Genomic DNA, 20483 nt, shown 5'->3' with positions numbered 1-20483 from the left:
AATGTTAATCTTCGCAAAGCAACCTCACATAATTCTGAAATCCATGACAGCGTATTTTATTTTTAAAAAAGACATTCAATTCCCGCTAGGTACTTATAATTGACAAAACAAACACTCTATTTAAATTGTCTGCTTCAAAAGTAAACATAAATGAAGGAAACAAAAGGTACCTAACTAGGTTTGACTAAATGTGTAATGAAAATGTGACATTACTATAAAATTTATGTCACCTGAAAGAAATCATTTAAAACCTTTAAAGGTACAAACAGTAGACAGTAGAGAAAAAAAGAGATAATATTTACACTTAAAAAACATAACCCTACTTTGACAGAAAAGTGTTGGCAAAGTGAGTAGGTTATGGTTGATGAATATTTCGCAATTTCGATAAATATTATATAAACTGACATCAAACCTCAGTTAAATACATTGCCATGGAAGGTAACCAGTTCCGACCTGTATAGTCTAGACTAGACTAGAAACGTTCCTACTCAGCGACTGTAAACTTTCTATTGTTCGTAGGTACTATCTTATCTCTCTACCTATTCAAGTATTTTTAAGTTTCAACTGCAGGCTGCAGTAAACAAGTACCTTGGTTACTACTCGTAGTCTTTTCAATCGCTGTTGACGTGTAAATAAAATGCAATATGAAGTAATCGTTGTGTTGTGTTTTGTTTGGGCACATGTTGCATATTAGTTAAAGCCAAGGTAGGTAGTAATGATGAAACAGTTATAAACAGATATCCAAAACTAAACGTTTATATGTTAGCTTAACTGGCTTAACGTAGTGAAATTAATAGTGTAGGGTAAAAGGTGTACGTTACTCCAGCTGGAAAGTAGCTCCTAGAGTGATAAGAGTAGAACGTATAATTAGTTCCCAACATGGTGTAAATGTGCGCCGAATTAGAGATTAGTGCGTGCTGTCGTTTTGGTACAAAACGAAAAAAACGATTCCTGCTGAAGTAACGTTGTTCTAGCAGGAAAATTCTAAACGAATGATCGGAAAGAGAAAAACTGTGTACGAGCAGATAGCTTATATTTGTTCTATTATGTGAGCTGAAAATGTCTACACGATTTTTTCGGATTTTANATTTGTTCTATTATGTGAGCTGAAAATGTGATTTGTGCGTCTTCAGGTTTTCGAGATATTGCATTTCCTGCCAGGGTAACGTTTTGCAGAATGCTCTATCTCAATAACCGTTATATGTGCGCCTATAGAATAAACACACACGAGTAGCTCTTGATTTGTGCGTATATGTGAAAGAAACATGTTTATGGAAATATTTATAAATATCAAGTAATCGAGCTTTCTTTAAAATCCGAAAAAATCGTGTAGCGCCTGAATAACAAAACATACAAGCTCACTGAAAACTGTATTCGATCCTTCTTAATACGTATTATAACCATAAAAAGTTTCAAAAACGCACATTCATGGGTTATTGAATAATATCACTAAAAGTAAATACGACGGTGCTATAACTTTGTCGTCAAAATACAAGGCATCAGCTACACCAAGATGAGCGGATCTCAACCTTATAATTAGAGCGTTTAATAAACAAATATAAAATATAATATTCAGCTTGAAATGTATCGCTTAAAAAAAAGATATGCACAAAAATATCAAATTGTAAATAGCGGCTGGTTACCCGACCAAATTTGAATGCATACAAAAAAGCGACGGATTCATACACATCGATGACCTTTCACATTGAGTGTATTAAACTTAAGCTGTTGTTTAGTACAGTCGTGTTCAAATGTTTTGGCAATTATTTTAAATAGTCGTATTTTAGATTGTTAATGAAAAATATATACAATTTGTAACCGCATCAAACGAAAAACCCTTATTATTTCTTTTCTTAAGAATCTCTTATTAATTTACCTTAAAAAGTATTTAATCATGACGTAAAATCACAGATCAATATCGTTCGAAAGACAAGACACTACTGGACAAAGGCCTCCCTCAAGGATTTCCACAAACACCAGTCCTGCGCCACCACGCATCCAGCTACATTTCGCGACTATCACCAAATCGTCGGTCCACAATGTTACCGGTAGAACCTTTGTAGTAGAACCTTTGTATAGAAACTGTAAATACTCGTAGTAATAAAATGTAACTATTGTCTAATGTGTTAGAGTAAGATAGATAAGTATTGTTATTAGAGTATGATAGACTAAGGCGTGAGCGAGACAAAGATAACAATAATTGTCCGTTACTTTGATTGTGTGAGCTCATGCCTCAGTCGCCGTTTGAACACGCTATTACTGTCACGTTTGGATCGAGCCCTGTGTTTCATTTTGCTGATCTGCCCTTCGACGTCAATCAACCCCGCGTCCTGTCTTCAACAACCTAGTGGGAGGCCTGCCCACGCCACGTCTTCCGGTTCGTGGTCGCCACTTTGTGGTGGAACTTTCCTGCCTCAGCGACCATAAATTGCTTAAAATGTTTTATAGACATGAAAGAAAAGTGATATGTGTTGTGACAAACTAAATTTCATGCGGATGAAGCCGTGGGCAGAAGCTAGTATTAATATTGTGGTATCTTAAATAAAACACTGATATGTTCACTGTGTAAGCTAGTGCAAGCACTGACGTCCGTCCCGTGTGGCGGCCCGACTACGACTGACCCCCCACCGCACCGTACTAGCCAGTGTTGCCATAGCGCACACACTTTATTTGTGTAGTAGTACACCACAAATATAACTAATACACATATTTCACGTCAAGACTTAATTGTAAACTTATAGGCGCACTTACACATTACTCATGCCAGAGATAAGAAAAAAAAGTTTGTCATTAAAATGTATTTTTTACTTGTTATTTTGTACTTCAGTGTACTTCGGTACAACAAATTTCTACCGGTTAGTGAGTATAGTTAAGAAGGTCATCGATATGTATGAATCCGTCGCTTTTTTGTATGCATTCGAATTTGGTCGGGTAACCAGCCGTTATTTACAATTTGATATTTTTATGCATATCTTTTTTAAGCAATACATTTCAAGCTGAATATCATAATTATTTTATATTTGTTTAATAAACGCTCTAATTATAAGGTTGACATCCGCTCATCTTGGTGTAGCTGATTCCTTGTATTTTGACGTCAAAGTTATAGCACCGTCGTATTTACTTTTAGTGATATTATTCAATGACCCATGAATGTGCGTCTTCGAAACTTTTTATGGTTATAATACGTATTAAGAAGGATCGAATACAGTTTTCAGTGAGCTTGTATGTTTTGTTATTCAGGCGCTACACGATTTTTTCGGATTTTGAAGAAAGCTCGATTACTTGATATTTATAAATATTTTCATAAACATGTTTCTTTCACATATACGCACAAATCAAGAGCTACTCGTGTGTGTTTATTCTATAGGCGCACATATAACGGTTATTGAGATAGAGCATTCTGCAAAACGTTACCCTGGCAGGAAATGCAATATCTCGAAAACCTGAAGACGCACAAATCACATTTTCAGCTCACATAATAGAACAAATATAAGCTATCTGCTCGTACACAGTTTTTCTCTTTCCGATCATTCGTTTAGAATTTTCCTGCTAGAACAACGTTACTCCAGCAGGAATCGTTTTTTTCGTTTTGTACCAAAACGACAGCACGCACTAATCTCTAATTCGGCGCACATTTACACCATGTTGGGAACTAATTATACGTTCTACTCATATCACTCTAGGAGCTACTTTCCAGCTGGAGTAACGTACACGGGTAAAAGTACCAACATATAGGTACCTTCTTGGATTATATTTTCAAAGTAGCTCGCATTCGCATTATCAAAAAGGAATATTCTCATATCTCTATAGCAAAATAAGCTTACAAAGTCTCTTTGCCGCGTCAATAGAAGTAGGAGCGACACTGTTGAGCAAACTTACAAAAATACTGTTGTGGAATCATGAAATCTGGAATTTTCTGCGCAAAGAACACCATCATTAATAATACAATCTAAGGTTANAGAATTAATGTATCTCCAAAAGTGTTTTATGTCTGACTTGAGGCCTTCTTCTGTGAGCGATATGTATGAATTATAACAATTCCTCATTAGAACCTTGCATCGAGAACGGAGTAACCTGAACTCATCATAATCGCGAGGGTTTTTAAATGTTTTAAACTTCCTATGTACTTTGTTTTTTTCATGCAAACATTTGATCAAAGATGGTGTAAACCAAAGTGGAAAATGTTTATGCCTATTGCTAGCAGTGGGGGTGTATTTTTCAATAATTTGATTCAGTTCAGAGTAAAAATTAGTAGTGGCTATGTTAATATCAGCGTCTGATAGTACTGTCGGCCAATCTATATTGCGTAGTTCTTTTTTTATGCTATTGTAATCACATTTATTCAAGTATTTTTAAGTTCCAACTGCAGGCTGCAGTAAACAAGTACCTTGGTTACTACTCTTAGTCTTTTCAATCGCTGTTGACGTGTAAATAAAATGCAATATGAAGTAATCGTTGTGTTGTGTTTTGTTTGGGCACATGTTGCATATTAGTTAAAGCCAAGGTAATGATGAAACAGTTATAAACAGATATCCATAACTAAACGTTTATATGTTAGCTTAACTGGCTTAACGTAGTGAAATTAATAGTGTAGGGTAAAAGTACCAACATAATAGGTACCTTCTTGGATTATATTTTCAAAGTAGCTCGCTTATCAAAAAGGAATATTCTCACATCTCTATAGCAAAATAAGCTTACAAAGTCTCTTTGCCGCGTCAACAGCAGTAGGAGCGACACCGTTAAGCAAACTTACAAAAATATTGTTGTGGAATGAATGAAATCTGGAATTTTCTGCGCAAAGAGCACCATCATTTAATAAATCCTGTCCGTCGGCCCACGCTCTTTAAAAATGGGTGGTGTCAAGTATTTCATTCAATAGTTGCCTATAGTTTTAACTTGCGTAAGATTTAATATTTAGAATTCAATTGGTAGCATTTCAGGCTTAAATAAATACAGGAAATTATGAACAAGAATACAAATTATTTACGAAAAAATATAATGTGCGTATTGGTAAATGATTTTGAACGCAAAGGGTTCCATATCATCATAACTATAAAGTAATTTTACGACATTCAATAAATTCCATAAATTGATCAAAATAAGAAACTCGTTCTTTCCCTTTTGAAGTTCAGGTGGTGCTTCTTGGTGGACGACTTTGAATACAAAGGATTTCGTACCATCTTGCAAAGTCAAATTACACCTTGAAAAATCGATCAAATAAAACACGTTTAGGTACTTGTATGCCCCCATCCCCCTTCAATTTCAATTTTCAGGAAGTTCAGGTGAGATATCACGTGCTTAGTGAACAACATTGGACGCTAAGTATAACATACCAAATTCTAAGGTTATTTTATATCAATCAACGAAAAAAAAATACTCATTGTTTTTCCCCTCATTCCCCAGCATTTTAATTTAATTTTAATTTTATTGTTTTTTTACAGTATCAATAAAAATAAATAATATGTGCCAATATTTTCAAAATGGCCGACTCTTTGTCGTTAGGTGGACACAGCACTGTCTTCAGGCGCGCTACACTTCTTGAGGTGCGTTCTCATGTTTGAGGACTGCGTGAAGGCGAGGCGGCAGCGCGGGCACGAGTAAGGCTTGGCGCCCGTGTGGAAGTTCAGGTGCGATTTTAGGTGATGCTTCTTCGTGAATGATTTTGGACACAGCGTGCAGGAGAATGGTTTGATACCTGAAACAATTTAAAAGTTTATTATTTTATGGTCCGTTTAGGTCAACACACGTAAAATTACAAACTAAAAGAAAATATCGCTCTCCTTATTAACGAATCTACACATGTAAAAATCAGCATAAGATATTAATGAGCTAAAAATAAATAATAAGGACTTTTAGACATAGTTACAAATATTGAGGCTTACAAAAATAACTTATGACTGCTGTAGATTAGTCGTAAAGAAATCAGCCCTAACTTATATCGAAGAATTGTAAGCAATATTGATCATTTTGACAAAATAACAAGACAAATGTTTAATACTCACCAGTGTGCAGCCGAAGATGCAAGGTCATATTTGATCTGTCAGCGAAGCGCTTATCGCAGTGCGGGCAAGCGTACGGCCTCTCTCCGGAATGGGTCCTCTGGTGCTGCTTCAAAAGCATTTTGCGGGAGAACGCCTTTCCACACTCTTCGCAAACGTGGGGTTTTACACCTGAAAACCAAGATTATTACATTTTATCATTTAGATCTTTTTGTTATAAAATGTTATAAACGGCATTAGCTGAAAAAACTCAAAAACAGTTTTTGAAAAAGATACGGATGAATGGGAAATATTATTATCTTGATAAACCATACCATCCGGTGTATATGTATATTAGGTAAATCTTAATCAATAGCAATAAACAACTGTGGTATCAGTTAATTAAGGTTTATAAGTTTTATAGAGTTAAAGTATCAATCAGTGTGGTAAAGGTAAGTATGTCGTTTTACAGTCCAATAAACCAAGCAAGATATCGAAAAACCGGCAACAGACAAATATTGATTCGCATGCCCATATTACTTATTTAATCAATGACCTAAATACTTTAAATATATTGTTACCCATAATTTAACTTATCAAAATACATAGTGATGTGCTAAATATTGGTTCCTTTCTTTCGAATACGAAAATTTAAAGAATGTATCAATGTAGCCGAACCGCATGATATTAGCCGTAAGAAAGAAAATAATATTGTTAGAGTGACGGAGGCTTAGCGCGTGAAAATCACTGAATACTAAGTCTGGGTAAACAAATGACTTTGTAAATCATTGTTCAGACTTCAGAGCAGTAGCTTGGAGTTGGAATGAGTCCCGTCTCTGACATCGGAGATTTATAAAAGAAAAATCTGAAATTGGTTTATCTAAAAAACTTCATAATGAGAAGTTTTATCGGTATCGACCGAAATAGCATCGAATGATTTCATCGCATCTCTACCAATTCCCTTGCCATATAACTTTTTATAACAGCTATATGGAACTATAAATCTTTACTCAGAATACTTATTATAAAAGGTGAAAAGAGATGTTACCAATTATGTAGGTTCTTCACGAATTTCCATCATAACTAAAAACATACGAATTTCATTCATGGAACTTGAAAAAATATGCATAGAAAAACGTTCAATGGAAAACTTAAAAGTAGAGTGTGGGTGTGCCACACTCACACCTAGTATTAAACTGTCATCACAATAAACACTTCATAAAATTCTCATAAACATAATTATGGTTTTAAAAATGTAGCAATTGTGACTCAATATGCCTACTCGTAATTTGTCCCTCCATATTCATAGGGGGTAATAATGAATTCGGGTAACTTTCAGGGACAGAATGGTTCTAATCTTTAGTTTAGATTTTTCCAACCTAGTTGCCTTCGAAAACGGGTTTCTATCATTTTTATACTCATTTATTTACCTTATGCCCGTTTTCACCATCAATCCCTAATTTTTAAGTGACCCCTATGGTAACATATAACATGAATTTTGTTTATATAGGAGTCACTTAAAAATTAGGGATTGATGGTGAAAACGGGCATTAGTGTAATATACAGTCTGCGTAAGCCAGAATGACAAGGATCTAAGGAAACCAACTTATGTACAGACGACAACACTTCACTGTCAGACTGCACTTTTGTTGTCGCTTCCATGACAAGTTCATAAGCTGCCTCAGTGTTTACCTATACAGGGTGTTTTTATAATTAATATCAATTTTTTTTAATAAGCTAGATAGAACAATTTAGCAATCCTACTTTATCTTAATTACTTTTAATAATCGTTGTATTTTTCGCATGCCCTCAACTTAAGTTTTAAAGGTTATGGTATATTTTCGCGCACTATTATTTCTATGAGCTCTGCAGTTAACTACTTGTGTGTTTGAACGAAGTAAGTTATCCACGTGAGACAATTTTGAATCCTTGCGCATTAGATAAAAATAATTAAATATAAAAAAAATGTTTTCTTTACGTAATCAATTAAGTTACTGATGCTGAGTCGCTCCTAATTTGGACACTGATTTCAAATTCACCCTGTATGTGCTACCTATAGATACAGTCGAGTGGGTCCACGTCGTAAAGGAGATAGCTTCATTACCGAGCTCACGGCAGATGAGATGGTATCTACCTGTGTGGATCCTGACGTGCATATTGTATGCGACGCGCTGGTTGAACGACTTCGGGCACTGCGAGCACTTGTATTCCTTGCGATTTCTGAAAACAGTTTTGTTAAATTAGTGGCAAGTACATTGATTTCGCTAAGTAACCTGTGTAATGGTTATGGCAAGCAGATCTTTTTTGCACGGGTAAATGTAATGTAAGTCCAACGACATAATTTGAAAGATATAGTTAACTCTAATAAATCTGAAATTACGAGTTGGTTTCGTGCATTGGAAATTCCTCACATATCCTTATTCGTTTCCTTATCTCGTAAAAATCTTAAACCGCAAGTTTACAGTTGAAAACATGACAAAGTTTAAAGTGCACAGGTCCCGATCTGTTGGTGCCCAAGAGTCCACCGCAGCTCAGAAAAAAAAATGCTGCAAGTTTCACCCAAGAGTGGGTACCGTGACATGTCAAGAGTGAACCACGTAAAGTAGGTACCTCTGAAATTCAATCAACTGTAGCGCTGCCAACTGATAGTTTACAAAGATTGACGTACCTATGTATCTTCATGTGGCTGCTCAGATAGCCTCTATCATTGAAGTACTTCCCACACACAGTACAGGTTGCTGCGAACTCCCTGGTACCGCGGTGGACAGACATGTGGTATTTGAAGTTGCGCAGCTGAGAGAACGTTTTGCCGCACTCTGCGCACGAGTACCGCGCAACCACCGTGTGACGCTTCGTGTGGACTTCCAACGATTCGGAAGTTGTGAATACCTGTTGTTTATAGGAAAATAAAAATATTTGTTATTAATATTAGTATTATTTTTATAAATTTCATAAAATTTAAGTTCTTTGCCATTAAAAACTTTTAGTATCATAATTAATAGAGTTTAAAAACGTTATAAAAATCTAAGTATCTGTTTGAAATTGCATTTGTAAAAGCCTTCATCAGCTCACTTACTTTTTCATTTGTTTACCTTGTATTAAGTTTTTCATCCCTATAGATATAGTATTTTCATAATGCTAATTTTCATTAGTTTTACTTCTCTTTAACACATTAAAGATCAATGAAACGAGACACAAAATTAGAAATCAAGAGTTGATGTCTCTACCGAGGTTCATAAACGTCCAGCAATTTAACTTCTCAAGGTAGGTTGTGGTGCTAATAAACGGCACGTCGAGTAAACAACTGCATGAAAGGCATCACCTTTGAAGACAATATTCTTATCTCCGCTGAATGATATGCAGCAAAAATAACAGTTACCAAGCATTCAATAGACGAATGCAAACGGCGGCCGCATGAATGTGAATGCTGTTTCCCGCAATTTCACGACAAATGGCGAAAGCTTGCGAAGCTTTTGAATTAAATATATTATGTACTTGCAGTAATAATATACATGATCATACAAAGTGTCGATGCCTTAAGTATTATGCAAATACGCTACGTTTATTTCCTAATCTTTAACAATATGATTAAATTCCAAGAAAAACCCTGTCTATTCCATAATCATTCATATCAAATTTTACTTATAGAGTGTTTTCCGATAAGACCTTTCATCCGTCCTTTTCTTTGTGCTGTGACCTAAAAAGTTAAACCGTACCAAAATAATTGAACCTTTATCGAGGAGGGCAGAGATATTTTTATGAAATGAATATTTCACAGCTCATACATTAAAACTAAAATAATGCTTGAGCTGAGTTTTAAGAGAATTAAAAAAAATAATATGTAGAGTCAGGCGAGAGTGAATAGGCACTTACAGGGCAAATATGTACCATCCTAGACCGCATCCCACTTAACATCAGGTGCGATTGTGGTCAAATACCTGCCTTGTTATGCATATATATATATATGTTACGGTCAAAGTGATAAATGTGAAAATTATGAATAATCGCCGGTTATTATGAATAATTACCGCATGATTTGGTAAATGTGATTAATATGAGGTCATTTATGTGTATATAAAACTAAATAGGCGGCTTAGGGGTGGCCCAAGGGCCACCCCCGCCGCACCTTAACCTATTTTTCACTTTAAATCAAAACATTATGTTAAAGGCATCATGGAAAAGTAATATTATGCAAGAAACATTCCAAACTCATTTTGCCAAATTATATTAAAATATGATATCAAAACGTTCAAAAGTTTGGCTGTACACGAACACGTACACAAGATGTTGTTCTCTTTTATGAAATTTGTTAGTACCTACTAAGGTTGAATTATTAAATAATCACTGTTAAATGTGATTAATTTATCACTTTCACCGCGACTGTCGGGAATTATTCATAATAACCGGTTATTATTAATAATTTTCAATTTATCACATTAACCGTAACATATATATATATTACTTTGCATTCTTGCCATATTCACAGAGATAAAAGTAGGTAACAGTACCTATTATTTAAGATAAACAAGAGACTCCCATAAAGAAAGTACACTAAGATTTTAGTAAATTTGGTTTTTCAGTACAAATTGGAATAAATCAATTTTGTCTCGCACGTTCTACAGGTGCAAGTGGAATAAACCTAGTGGGCGTGGCCTAGTTCTTAATTTTATGGCTTTGGGTACCAGCCTTTTTATCCAGTCATAATAACAATTTTAAAATACTCCTCAGTTGATTTCAGATTTTCCTTTCTACTTTACGGGCTTAGGACCGTCAAAAATACGTAATAATTATTAGGGTTTCAATTAATTTACAACATTGTACCCTATTTTTACAAATTAATAAATTAAGTATGAAATGAAATCACCTTATTCACGATTAATTATTTATTCATAAGTTCCTACTTACAAAGTTTACGTACTGCGAAGCAAGTGTTCAAAGTGTCCTCCGTTCTGATGAAGGCACAGTCTAGCACGGCGAAGCGTAGGTTTTTCGCTTTAGTTTTCGCAACACATAAACGTTTTGTATCACAGTTTCACTAAAACAATCCTTTCATGTAACGCGTTTACACTGTTTNATACAATATTGGAATTCTATAAAATGCCTAGGAAAAGTATACATGTCCTAGGATATGTGCGTATTAAAAAAACTCTGAAGCAATATTTTATACATTTCCTAAATAGCTTCGGAATTGTATACATTTCCTAGGAATAGTATACAATTCCTAGAGTTCATACATTTCCTGTAACATATATACTAGACTGGTCTAAACTTTCGATTATCAGACACGACGAATGAGATTATTTTAGGTTAACTACTTTAAAAGTGCTTTCAAATAATGTAATCAGTTAAATTATTCATGTATTTTATGCGTAGAGCAACATTTATCATAACAACTGCTACTAGGGCTCTCCTAGCATTATAGACAGCCGATAGTTTACAGAAGTTAACAACCCATACCGCAATCGGAAGTGAAAGGTGAGACTGACATTTATTAGTATCACTACTAGAATTAGAGTTAAATGCAAAATTTTGTTATTGCGTTTGGAGCAAAACAAACAAGATATTAATATTACGGAATACTAGACATAAAACGCAATTAAAAGTGGCTCAGCTTTTATTGCAAGAAAAGCTTCAACGCTGCTTTTCAGCTACACCAAATTTTCTTCCGTCATTAACGAAAATAGCTCTATAACTTATATAAGTAAGTACCTACCTAACCTTGTGTGTGTATCTCTATCCTTTCCTTTGCATTATTACCTACTTGGATTTGACAGTTTGTTTATTTTATTAATTGAAATACAAGGCACAATATTTCTTACAAACAAATATGCTTTTCGATAGGTACCTACGTGAAACTTAAATTATTTATGATATCTTATACATGAGTTCTAATACAATTTATGAAACACTTACCTGGCTACACAAGTTACATTTGAACTCTTCTCTGGTAACGGCAGTAACATTTTCCAACTTGTTACATGTACTTGGTATTAAAGATTCTTCAATATTATTGTTACTATCGTTTACAATGGCCACCTCATTCTCCTAAAAACCAATATTCAAAACGTTACACAGAAGATTCTCATTTACAATACACAATAACGTTTTAACAATCAAATCATAAATATTAACAGGTGATGATTAATTAACAAGATGTCCACCTTTTGGCCCCATTGAAAAGTCCATCAACCGCTCAAACTTGCCGAAAATGATGAATCGAATAACGACAGAAATTAAAAGTTGTATTATGGCTATAGTGTGGGCCATACTACAGCGACAACTTCTATTAACATCTCAGTGAAAATCAAATAAAAAGTGATAATGGACAAAAGCGTAAACTAATCAGATGCATTCACCGGTGTATTTATTTACAACATTCCAAATGGACTGCATGTAGGTATAGCAAGCTTTATAAAAGTTTACAGTTAGTTTGGAAGCCCAGTGGGGAAAAGAAATCACCATCAATCCCTAATTTTTAAGTGACCGCTACTATAGGAGTCGCTTAAAAATTAGAGATTTATGGTGAAAACGAGCATAATTAGCATATTTTACCGATTTTTACCCCTTAGGTAACTAAATCGAGTGATGTAAACTAATTAAAATCATTATTTATCTTATCTTATTTATTATACAGGGTGTTTGGCGCATCGTGTGCCAAAATTATTTGGCGGATAGAATGGGTCATTTCCTATATTTTCAGTCCCCATAACACGTTCCATGCCAGGCGGCTACTTTTATATGAATTTTTTTAGTAATTTCACCAAAATAACCAAATCGCATCATTTAATTTCGATTTAAAAAAAACTACTAGGCGTAGCCTCAAAGTAAATATTTTGTTTTGACGTGCATTGATGTAGGGTTGCATCAAATCTAAATTTACTGGCAAATATCATCTAGTTTTTTTTTTAATTCAGCTTTGAAGTTTTCCGAAAAGTTAAAAATGGACTAAACAATTAAGTTTACATGGCTATAATAAAAAAATTAAAAGAGATAGCGATCTTCGGATTTTATGAAAACTTCTCTAGTCTATCCCCATTCAAACGGTATCAAAATCAAAAAAATCAAAATCAAAAAATATTTATTCAGTTTAGACCACAAGTGGCACTTATGAACGTCAATAGAAAATAATAAAAAAAAAGAAAAAGGTAGCCCTTATGGGGCACTTTACATGTCTCCTTATCTTTTGGGCCCTACCAGCGCTTCGAGACAAACATATGGCAAGTGCTGAGAAGAAACGCCGGAACAAACTCAGTCACCACTTATTGCCAGGAATTATCTAACGGTAAGAATAGTCAAATTTAAGTACATCAAATATGTGCAGACTGAACTGACCACGCATCCTTGTCATCAATATAGTCTCGAACCTTGTAGTACCCTTTGGACATAAGGGTATTTTTTATATGTATCTTAAATTTGTTTATTGGCAATTCGACAAGGTTGTGTGGTATTTTGTTAAATATGGTAATACATTTCCCCAAGAATGAATTACCTATCTTATGCAACCTAAATGATGGAACAGCAAGTTTATTCTTATGTCTCGTGTTAAATGAGTGGACGTCACTTTTCTTAGTAAATAAATGTATATGTTTACGGACATACATAATGTTATCAAATATGTATTGCGAAGCCACAGTCAATATATTGATTTCTTTAAAAACTTCTCTAAGCGAGTCACGTGGTTTAAGACCGTATATTGCTGTAGGACCGCACTCTCCGTATTTAGTTTCCTTTGGGCAGCGCCACCCTTTTTATGGCCCATACTGCCGCAAATGAGACACGTAACAATTCCATCACAAACAAGCTCCAGAAAAATAATATTGGACGGTGTCACTTACAGTTGCAATCCACCCTCAAACGAGTCAATTCGCGACGAAATTTTCCCAAACACATCGTCGCGCGAGCTATGGCGGCGGCCGTACGAACTGTCACAGCGCCTACAAAAATCACTATGAGGGCTACGTGAATATTCACGATTCCCAATAGGACTACGACGCGGAGTGCGTACACATCGCCTAGGTGACCTACCTCGATACTCAATACTCAATCGATGCACACGTTCATTTAACGGCGGCATTCGATATTCGAACAAACCCGACGTTTAACTAACTTTTATCACGACACTGTCTACGAGAATAATCACGTTCTTTTTTTAATATAGACGAACGCCTGGTTATCTTAACTTTTAACACTGCACTGATAATCACAAACTAAGGCAAAAAGAGATGGCAAAAACGGTTAGAACGCGTGGTCAATCCCACTTCTGATCTTAAGGATCAGAGGTGAGAGTGCTTTTTTAAAAGTAATGTACGGCACCAGCAGATATCGATTTATTACATAACCGAAACCAATAATTCCACAAATCAAATTAACGTAATAAAGAAATATGCCTATGGCAGAAATAATGATCTAGGTCACAAATATCACAGTCCCTGAACCGAGAGAACGTCCGTCACAGCCAAGCGCTCGAGCAAAGTGTCGCGGTCCGCCGGCGGCCGGTTTCTCGTGCCTTCCCACTCTAACACGAATCGAACGATATGACGTCACGCTGACGTAGCGGGTGTTATTTCTAAGATTATCTTATCTTATTTAATTATTTATCTTAGCGACTTTACATACCTTCTTTTTTAGTATCTCGGATTCCGTTTCATTGTTGAGTTTTCTTCGGAATGGTTTGTAATCGTATGGTAATCGTGGACACCACGGACTATCTAGCACTTGATTAAAAATTGGTTCCTTTAATGACTTACTTCCGACGGTACTGTCTTTAGCTATGGGATATTTACATGATAATTTACTCGGACTTCTACTATACAGTATTTCTGGTGTCAATGGCTGTGCATGTGCAGTTAATTTAGAATCCAGAAGCGATCTATTTTGACTGAGATCTAAGGAAGGCATGATCATTTTAGGCATAGACAGATTATTCGGAATTCCTGTTTGCACTTTTTGTGCACTTAATTGAGAAGGATAACAACTTAACCAAGGATTCTTTAAATGTGCACTCAAATTGTAGCTATTATCTATAAGTCTCTTATTATTTATCAAGTCTGTACTTTGAAATAAACCCAAATTATGGTGCATTTTTGAACAGGCATCGCTGTACAGTCGAGCGCAATCTTGTATGCAAAGTTGTGGAGTGCGAGTGGCGTTGGATACATAGGATGTGTGTTCAGTTGTTTTCCTAGATATCTCTGAGAGCGTGTCGTCAGTTCTGCTGGGAAGCTTGCCATTTGCATTCGTCAGGAGAACAGATGTCGGTGCACGATAGCGTTCATTTGGTATTGCTAGCACGCCGCCCGTCAGACCGTTAACATTACCGTTCTGAGGATATGTCTCGATATATAAATCACGTAGGAAAGAGTTCCTTTGTCGGTCTCGATATGACTCTGGTGGGTTGTCTAAAGAAGGCTGAACATCACTCCAACTAAGCCGTTCTCGCTTATCGCCGAGATCTGAATCCGTTTGCGAATATCGTAACCATATGTCCTGTAGCTGCTCTCCTTTCCTTATATTAACATATTCGAGCTCATTACTATTTCCAACAGTTAGGTTAAACACTCTTTTTGACCATTTACTTTTACGATACGTACAAAGACCCAGTTCTAGGTCTCCAACGCTATCGCGAATCTTTTGTAAGTATTGTTGATCAATAAAAATTTCTAGTGCTTTAATGACATCAAGGAACTTAAGAAGATTTTGTTTTTTGACGATGACTTCCCCGTTATAAACATAATACAGTACTGAAGACAGTGCGTCGAGATCGAATTCAGGCAAGACTATGAACGTCGGCGTTTCTTCTTGTGGGCAAGACAGTAGAACTCTCTGAAAACAACAAGTAAGTACTTACTTAATTTAGTAAACAAACACCAATGGCATCTATTACCTAATCTATTACGGTCAATATCATCTATATATATAAAAGAAAGTCGTGTTAGTTACTTCGCTTATAACTCAAGAACGGCTGAACCGATTTAGCTGAAAATTGTCAGGGAGGTAGTTTAGAGCCAGGAGAAGGACATAGGATACTTTTTATCCCGTTCGAAATAAAAAAAAAGTCTGCTTATTTATTGCCATTAAGGCGGAACAAAGTTCGCCGGGTCAGCTAGTAAGTAATAAAGCCAAGTCATAGACAAGAGGTAGATTGGTGGTGGCAAATATTGTAATTTATTTTATTTATTTTATTTTACAATTTTTTGGAAACCTTACAGCTAAGTGTTACATTAAGTAATGTTTATAATTAAAGTAAGGCCAATTAAAAGTTCCCACCTATAGTTAACAATTAATTAATTTTATTGCGGACAGAAAACGATGATTAGGCACTATTGCTGTTAAAACATCNAAAACACCTTGTTGGCATCCTTTTGTATTGCTAAGGCTTATTAAATTGTGTTTTATTGCAATAATTACCCGAAGGAAGTGGCTGACGCTGGCCAACACGGCTTTATGTGCGTTGAAGGTTCGACCGCCACAGGACAGCCGCACATCGCACCACTCCACGCTCGACAACCATTCGCACATCTGCCACAAAATTATAAATGCTTATATTACATTTTAGATTAGATAGGATTATCATTACTCATCACACCAGTAATGTGTGTTAAACAGCTAGATTCTTTAACATGAGAAGATTCAATAAAACAATTCAGCTGATTCAACTACTATAAATGGTCAATTTGATGCTACTTAGACATGAAACGAAAGTAGGCGTGCAAAATAACAAGTGGATAAATGCCGTTATCAGGCAAAATTATAGAAATAATTTCATGGTTCCCTCGTAACATTTTCTATGTAATTTGTTGGAGCACCTAAACTTGGTAGGTGCAGAGCTAACTCGGACGTGTGTAAACACGCCATGCTGTGGCACACTTTTAATAATTTTTCGACCGCGTGCAAACAGATGCGCAGTACCCGTCCTGTACCCGTCTCACGCCAGTAAGGCAAAATTAACTAAACACATACGCGACCAGGTCAACGTTTTTAAAGTAGCACTATGCGTGAAAGTTTAGAACAAATAGATCTGATCAAATATGGTCAAAATTGGGAGACTCATCTCACTGTGACGTACCACTCTTGAGAACCTTACTACATGCATGCATGACAAGTTTTGAGGTGTTGTAAATTACTTACTTACTTAGAGGTGTTTCATAAGCATCTTCGTTTTGAAAGCCCATTGAAGAAGACTACTTTGTAATCAACACCTACTTCTCTCACCCCTTCGACAAAATATTTCGCAATAATCAGCAATATCACTCCTTCCCACTCCATAGTTGTATAGTGGTTGTATTTAGCTAATCTGTTACAATACTACGCTTAGGTCCTTCATAATAATAACTACTTACTGATTGCTGAAGTTAATCCCCCCCCCCCTCTAAAAACTAAACTGTTGGCTTCAAAAATCTGAAAAAATTCATGATAGTAGTGCTTTTTATGAACTTTCAAGGAAAACTATAGCGGTTAAGATAGATCAGTTAGTTTGAGAGTAATAGTCATTTTACTCATGTATCATAAAATTTCATACCTAATAAAATATCCTTAGAAGAAAATATTAAAAGTGACTTTAGATGAAGTAATTGCTTGTTTCTGAAATATATTGTGGTAACGAAGGAGAACTACGGAACCCTACTACCCTACACTGCGCGTGACACGACACGCACTTGGCCGGTTTTTTTTTTCACAGTGATTTTTATCTGTTGCAGAACGAAAGGTAGTAGTTAATGTTCTTCTTTCAAGTTCTATCTCTATACCAAAAGGATTCCAAAAGCTAATATGGTATGAAAACAAACAAAATGATGGACAGGTGGAGTTCTTTTGCATTTGTAAGTAATTACCTATACAAGAACATGGATAAATACCTACACCATTAAAGCCTATCACTTCCACTTCAATTTAATACCCTACTTAGTCTAAGCCTATTAACGTACGTTAGTTGTACCATTCATAAATGAACTTTTATTTTCACCAAAGATATGATATGCAATTTAACTTAAAACAGCCTAAATTAGCCACGCTCAAAGTTGTTATAGAAAATGTGCATAACAATAGAAAGTTGAATGTTTGTTAACAATAATACTGTCTTACATTACCAATTATTTACACTATATTCTAAATCTAAGCGTTTTGAATCAATTACCGAAGTTAATTCATTTAAGCTCTATTACCCTCAGCCGCTACACCCGATACAAACACTTGCAGCTTAGTTAGACTTTCTTTTTCATAATAAGTATTTAATAAAAGTTTATCATGATGAATTCGTATTATACATGTATGAGGTGTAAAATGTTTTGAATTGACGAAATCGATTTGTTTTGTTCCATAAGATTTATTTGGTATTTAATAGTCTACCTAGACTACGAAACCTTACCTAGGTAGGTAGGTACCTATAACTAATAGGTTTTCTTTGTTTCTTAAATTAATGCTTAGAACTGTTAAACAAAACCAAAATGTATTTAATTTAGTAATTATAGACATTATTTAATGTACCTTACGTACAAAATTGGAAGTAATATTTGTTATTTTTAGTGTGTAATTTGAAATTTCGAATAATAATATTGTTTCTTCCTTGCTATTCTTTACTTATTAACGTCAGTAAGTAACTTAAACACATTTTACAACAACGACCCACCCTTGCTTCGCACAGGTATGTATTATGCTTAAAAACCTTAAAGTCACTCTACCATTTGAGAAAAAACCGCATCAAAATCCGTGGCGTAGTTTTAAAGATCTAAGCATACATAGGGACAGACAGGCGACTTTGTTTTGAAATATGTAGTGATAATAATTTCTTTAAGACCTACTAAACTGCGGCTAAAATCTTTATAGGTGCCATTCAAAGATAATCATTTTTAAATCTGAAATACCGCTGACTTATAATGTGCATAAACGTCTAAGTATAAAAAATGTGCAATAAAATAAATGAACAAAAATTAATATCATCTAATCTCAATCAATAAAAAAATCCTTCAAATAAGTAGAATTAACTCAGGTAAAAAAGAATGCCTTGTAGAAATCTAATTACAAGGCGTGTGAAACTGAAAAATTAATAAATGTAAAATACAGAACTAGATAAGTATCTTCTATAATGTTTTAAGTTTTTTACCTTTAATGTTCATTCAAACAATATTAACACCCTGAAGTGCATTATAAAAAAAATGTTAATATCATTCTAACTACATACATTTAAAATAATTACACAATTAAACACAAATCATGAATAACTTACCGCAAGCGATGAAAATCAGCAAGTTTCCACTTCGCAATATTTTCCCGCCGTAGCAGCACAGACTAAAAAGCGCGGGACATCGCGTAGCGCACCACGGAGGCCGTATAGCTGAGCGCGCGAGTCCTACCTACTGACCGTAGGCCGCGAGAGCCGCAACTTCTGTGCGTAGGCCATGTGCCTGTCTGTCCATACTGCTTATACTGCCGAATTAATGACACGGCTAATGGTAGGCACTTGTTGCCTATAAACCTCTAATTGTGTTACATTTGACAATTTTCATCTCAAGAACCACTGTTATTTACCAGAGCATGCGTATTCTTACAGATTATAGCATAATTAATTTGATGTATAATGGTAACTGGCTACATCATTATGGATATTAAACATTAAATCTTGGTTAATTTAAAACACAATCAAGTATTAAACAGAATGAAACGATGGCAGCATTTTATGTAAGCCTAAGTATAATATGATATCGACCATCATTTCTACTATTTCAATTAAGAGCCATAATACTTCTCCAATTTTCCTTTCCTTCCTACTACAAGTGATTATTTCAAAATGTGGATACTCTGTCACATTTTAAACCACTGAACCGATTTAGATGAAAGGTATACTCGTAGGTACTTAGACATAATTTAATAGCCAGGGGAGTTAAAAAGTTAACCCCCTGGTTTTTTGGAAAGAGAACACGCGCGTGGTAAAGATTTTTGTGACCGACCAAAATGTTTTTTTTTTTCAGAGTGTAAAGAATTGACTTAAGCAACTAGTAGGTATACTAACTACTTTAGATACTTACACTTAAAAAAAGAAGAATTGAAAAAAAAAATGAATGCCCTTCGATACCTAGTTTTTTTATGGCACAGGAGGCAAACAATACCGAAATACCGCTTGTTGTGGTCATAATACTTAATAATACCTACCCTAGATCAGTGTTTTTCAACCTGTGGGTCGCGACCCCCTGGGGGGTCGCGACGCCTCTATAGGGGGGTCGCGAGAGGTCGTAAAAACTACCTCAGTAAAAAAAACAGTAAAGGTTTAAAGCTAGATTTATCCGAAATCTAATTATGCAAATGCTTAAATGTTGTATAGATTGAAGAATTTGGTGCCTACAACATCTTCGTAAAAAGGCATGAAAAAAAGCGAACGGTCGGGGGGTCGCAAAAATGTTTTTTTATGCTAGGTGGGTCGCGTCATGAAAAAGGTTGAAAAACGCTGCCCTAGATCAATCAAAAGGAGCACGTTGTATTCCAAACATCACAGGAATAAGTAGGTAAGCCCAGTAA

At 35.2% G+C, this 20483-nt stretch overlaps 1 protein-coding gene across 1 annotated transcript; it reads right to left on the bottom strand.

The window, feature by feature from the left end:
- Positions 1–5416: 5416 nt before the first annotated feature.
- LOC114354344 (zinc finger protein 583-like) lies at positions 5417–19486 on the bottom strand. Its single transcript, XM_028306679.1, has 8 exons — positions 19198–19486; positions 16386–16496; positions 14595–15800; positions 11892–12023; positions 8647–8867; positions 8113–8198; positions 6003–6170; positions 5417–5695 (listed from the first exon to the last, which is right to left on the bottom strand). Exons 2-8 carry the CDS (start codon positions 16494–16496, stop codon positions 5499–5501), a joined length of 2121 nt encoding a protein of 706 aa, XP_028162480.1. The 5' UTR covers positions 19198–19486; the 3' UTR covers positions 5417–5498.
- Positions 19487–20483: the final 997 nt, after the last annotated feature.

This window comes from Ostrinia furnacalis, unplaced genomic scaffold (genome assembly GCF_004193835.3).
Source record: "Ostrinia furnacalis isolate ACB-3 unplaced genomic scaffold, ASM419383v2 OfSCF2040, whole genome shotgun sequence".
Lineage (NCBI taxonomy): Eukaryota > Metazoa > Arthropoda > Insecta > Lepidoptera > Crambidae > Ostrinia > Ostrinia furnacalis.
The sequence above is the reverse complement of the archived record's forward strand: the minus strand, read 5'-3'. Positions and strand labels throughout refer to the sequence as shown.

Bases quoted from the DNA above. Each gene is read 5' to 3' on its own strand.
- LOC114354344 (XM_028306679.1), bottom strand. From the start codon at position 16,496: ATGTGCGAATGGTTGTCGAGCGTGGAGTGGTGCGATGTGCGGCTGTCC. The intron at 8,868-11,891 runs GTAAGTGTTTCA...TATAAACAACAG, and splicing joins AATGTAACTTGTGTAGCCAG to GTATTCACAACTTCCGAATC. The intron at 6,171-8,112 runs GTAGATACCATC...CTTGGTTTTCAG, and splicing joins GCACGTCAGGATCCACACAG to GTGTAAAACCCCACGTTTGC.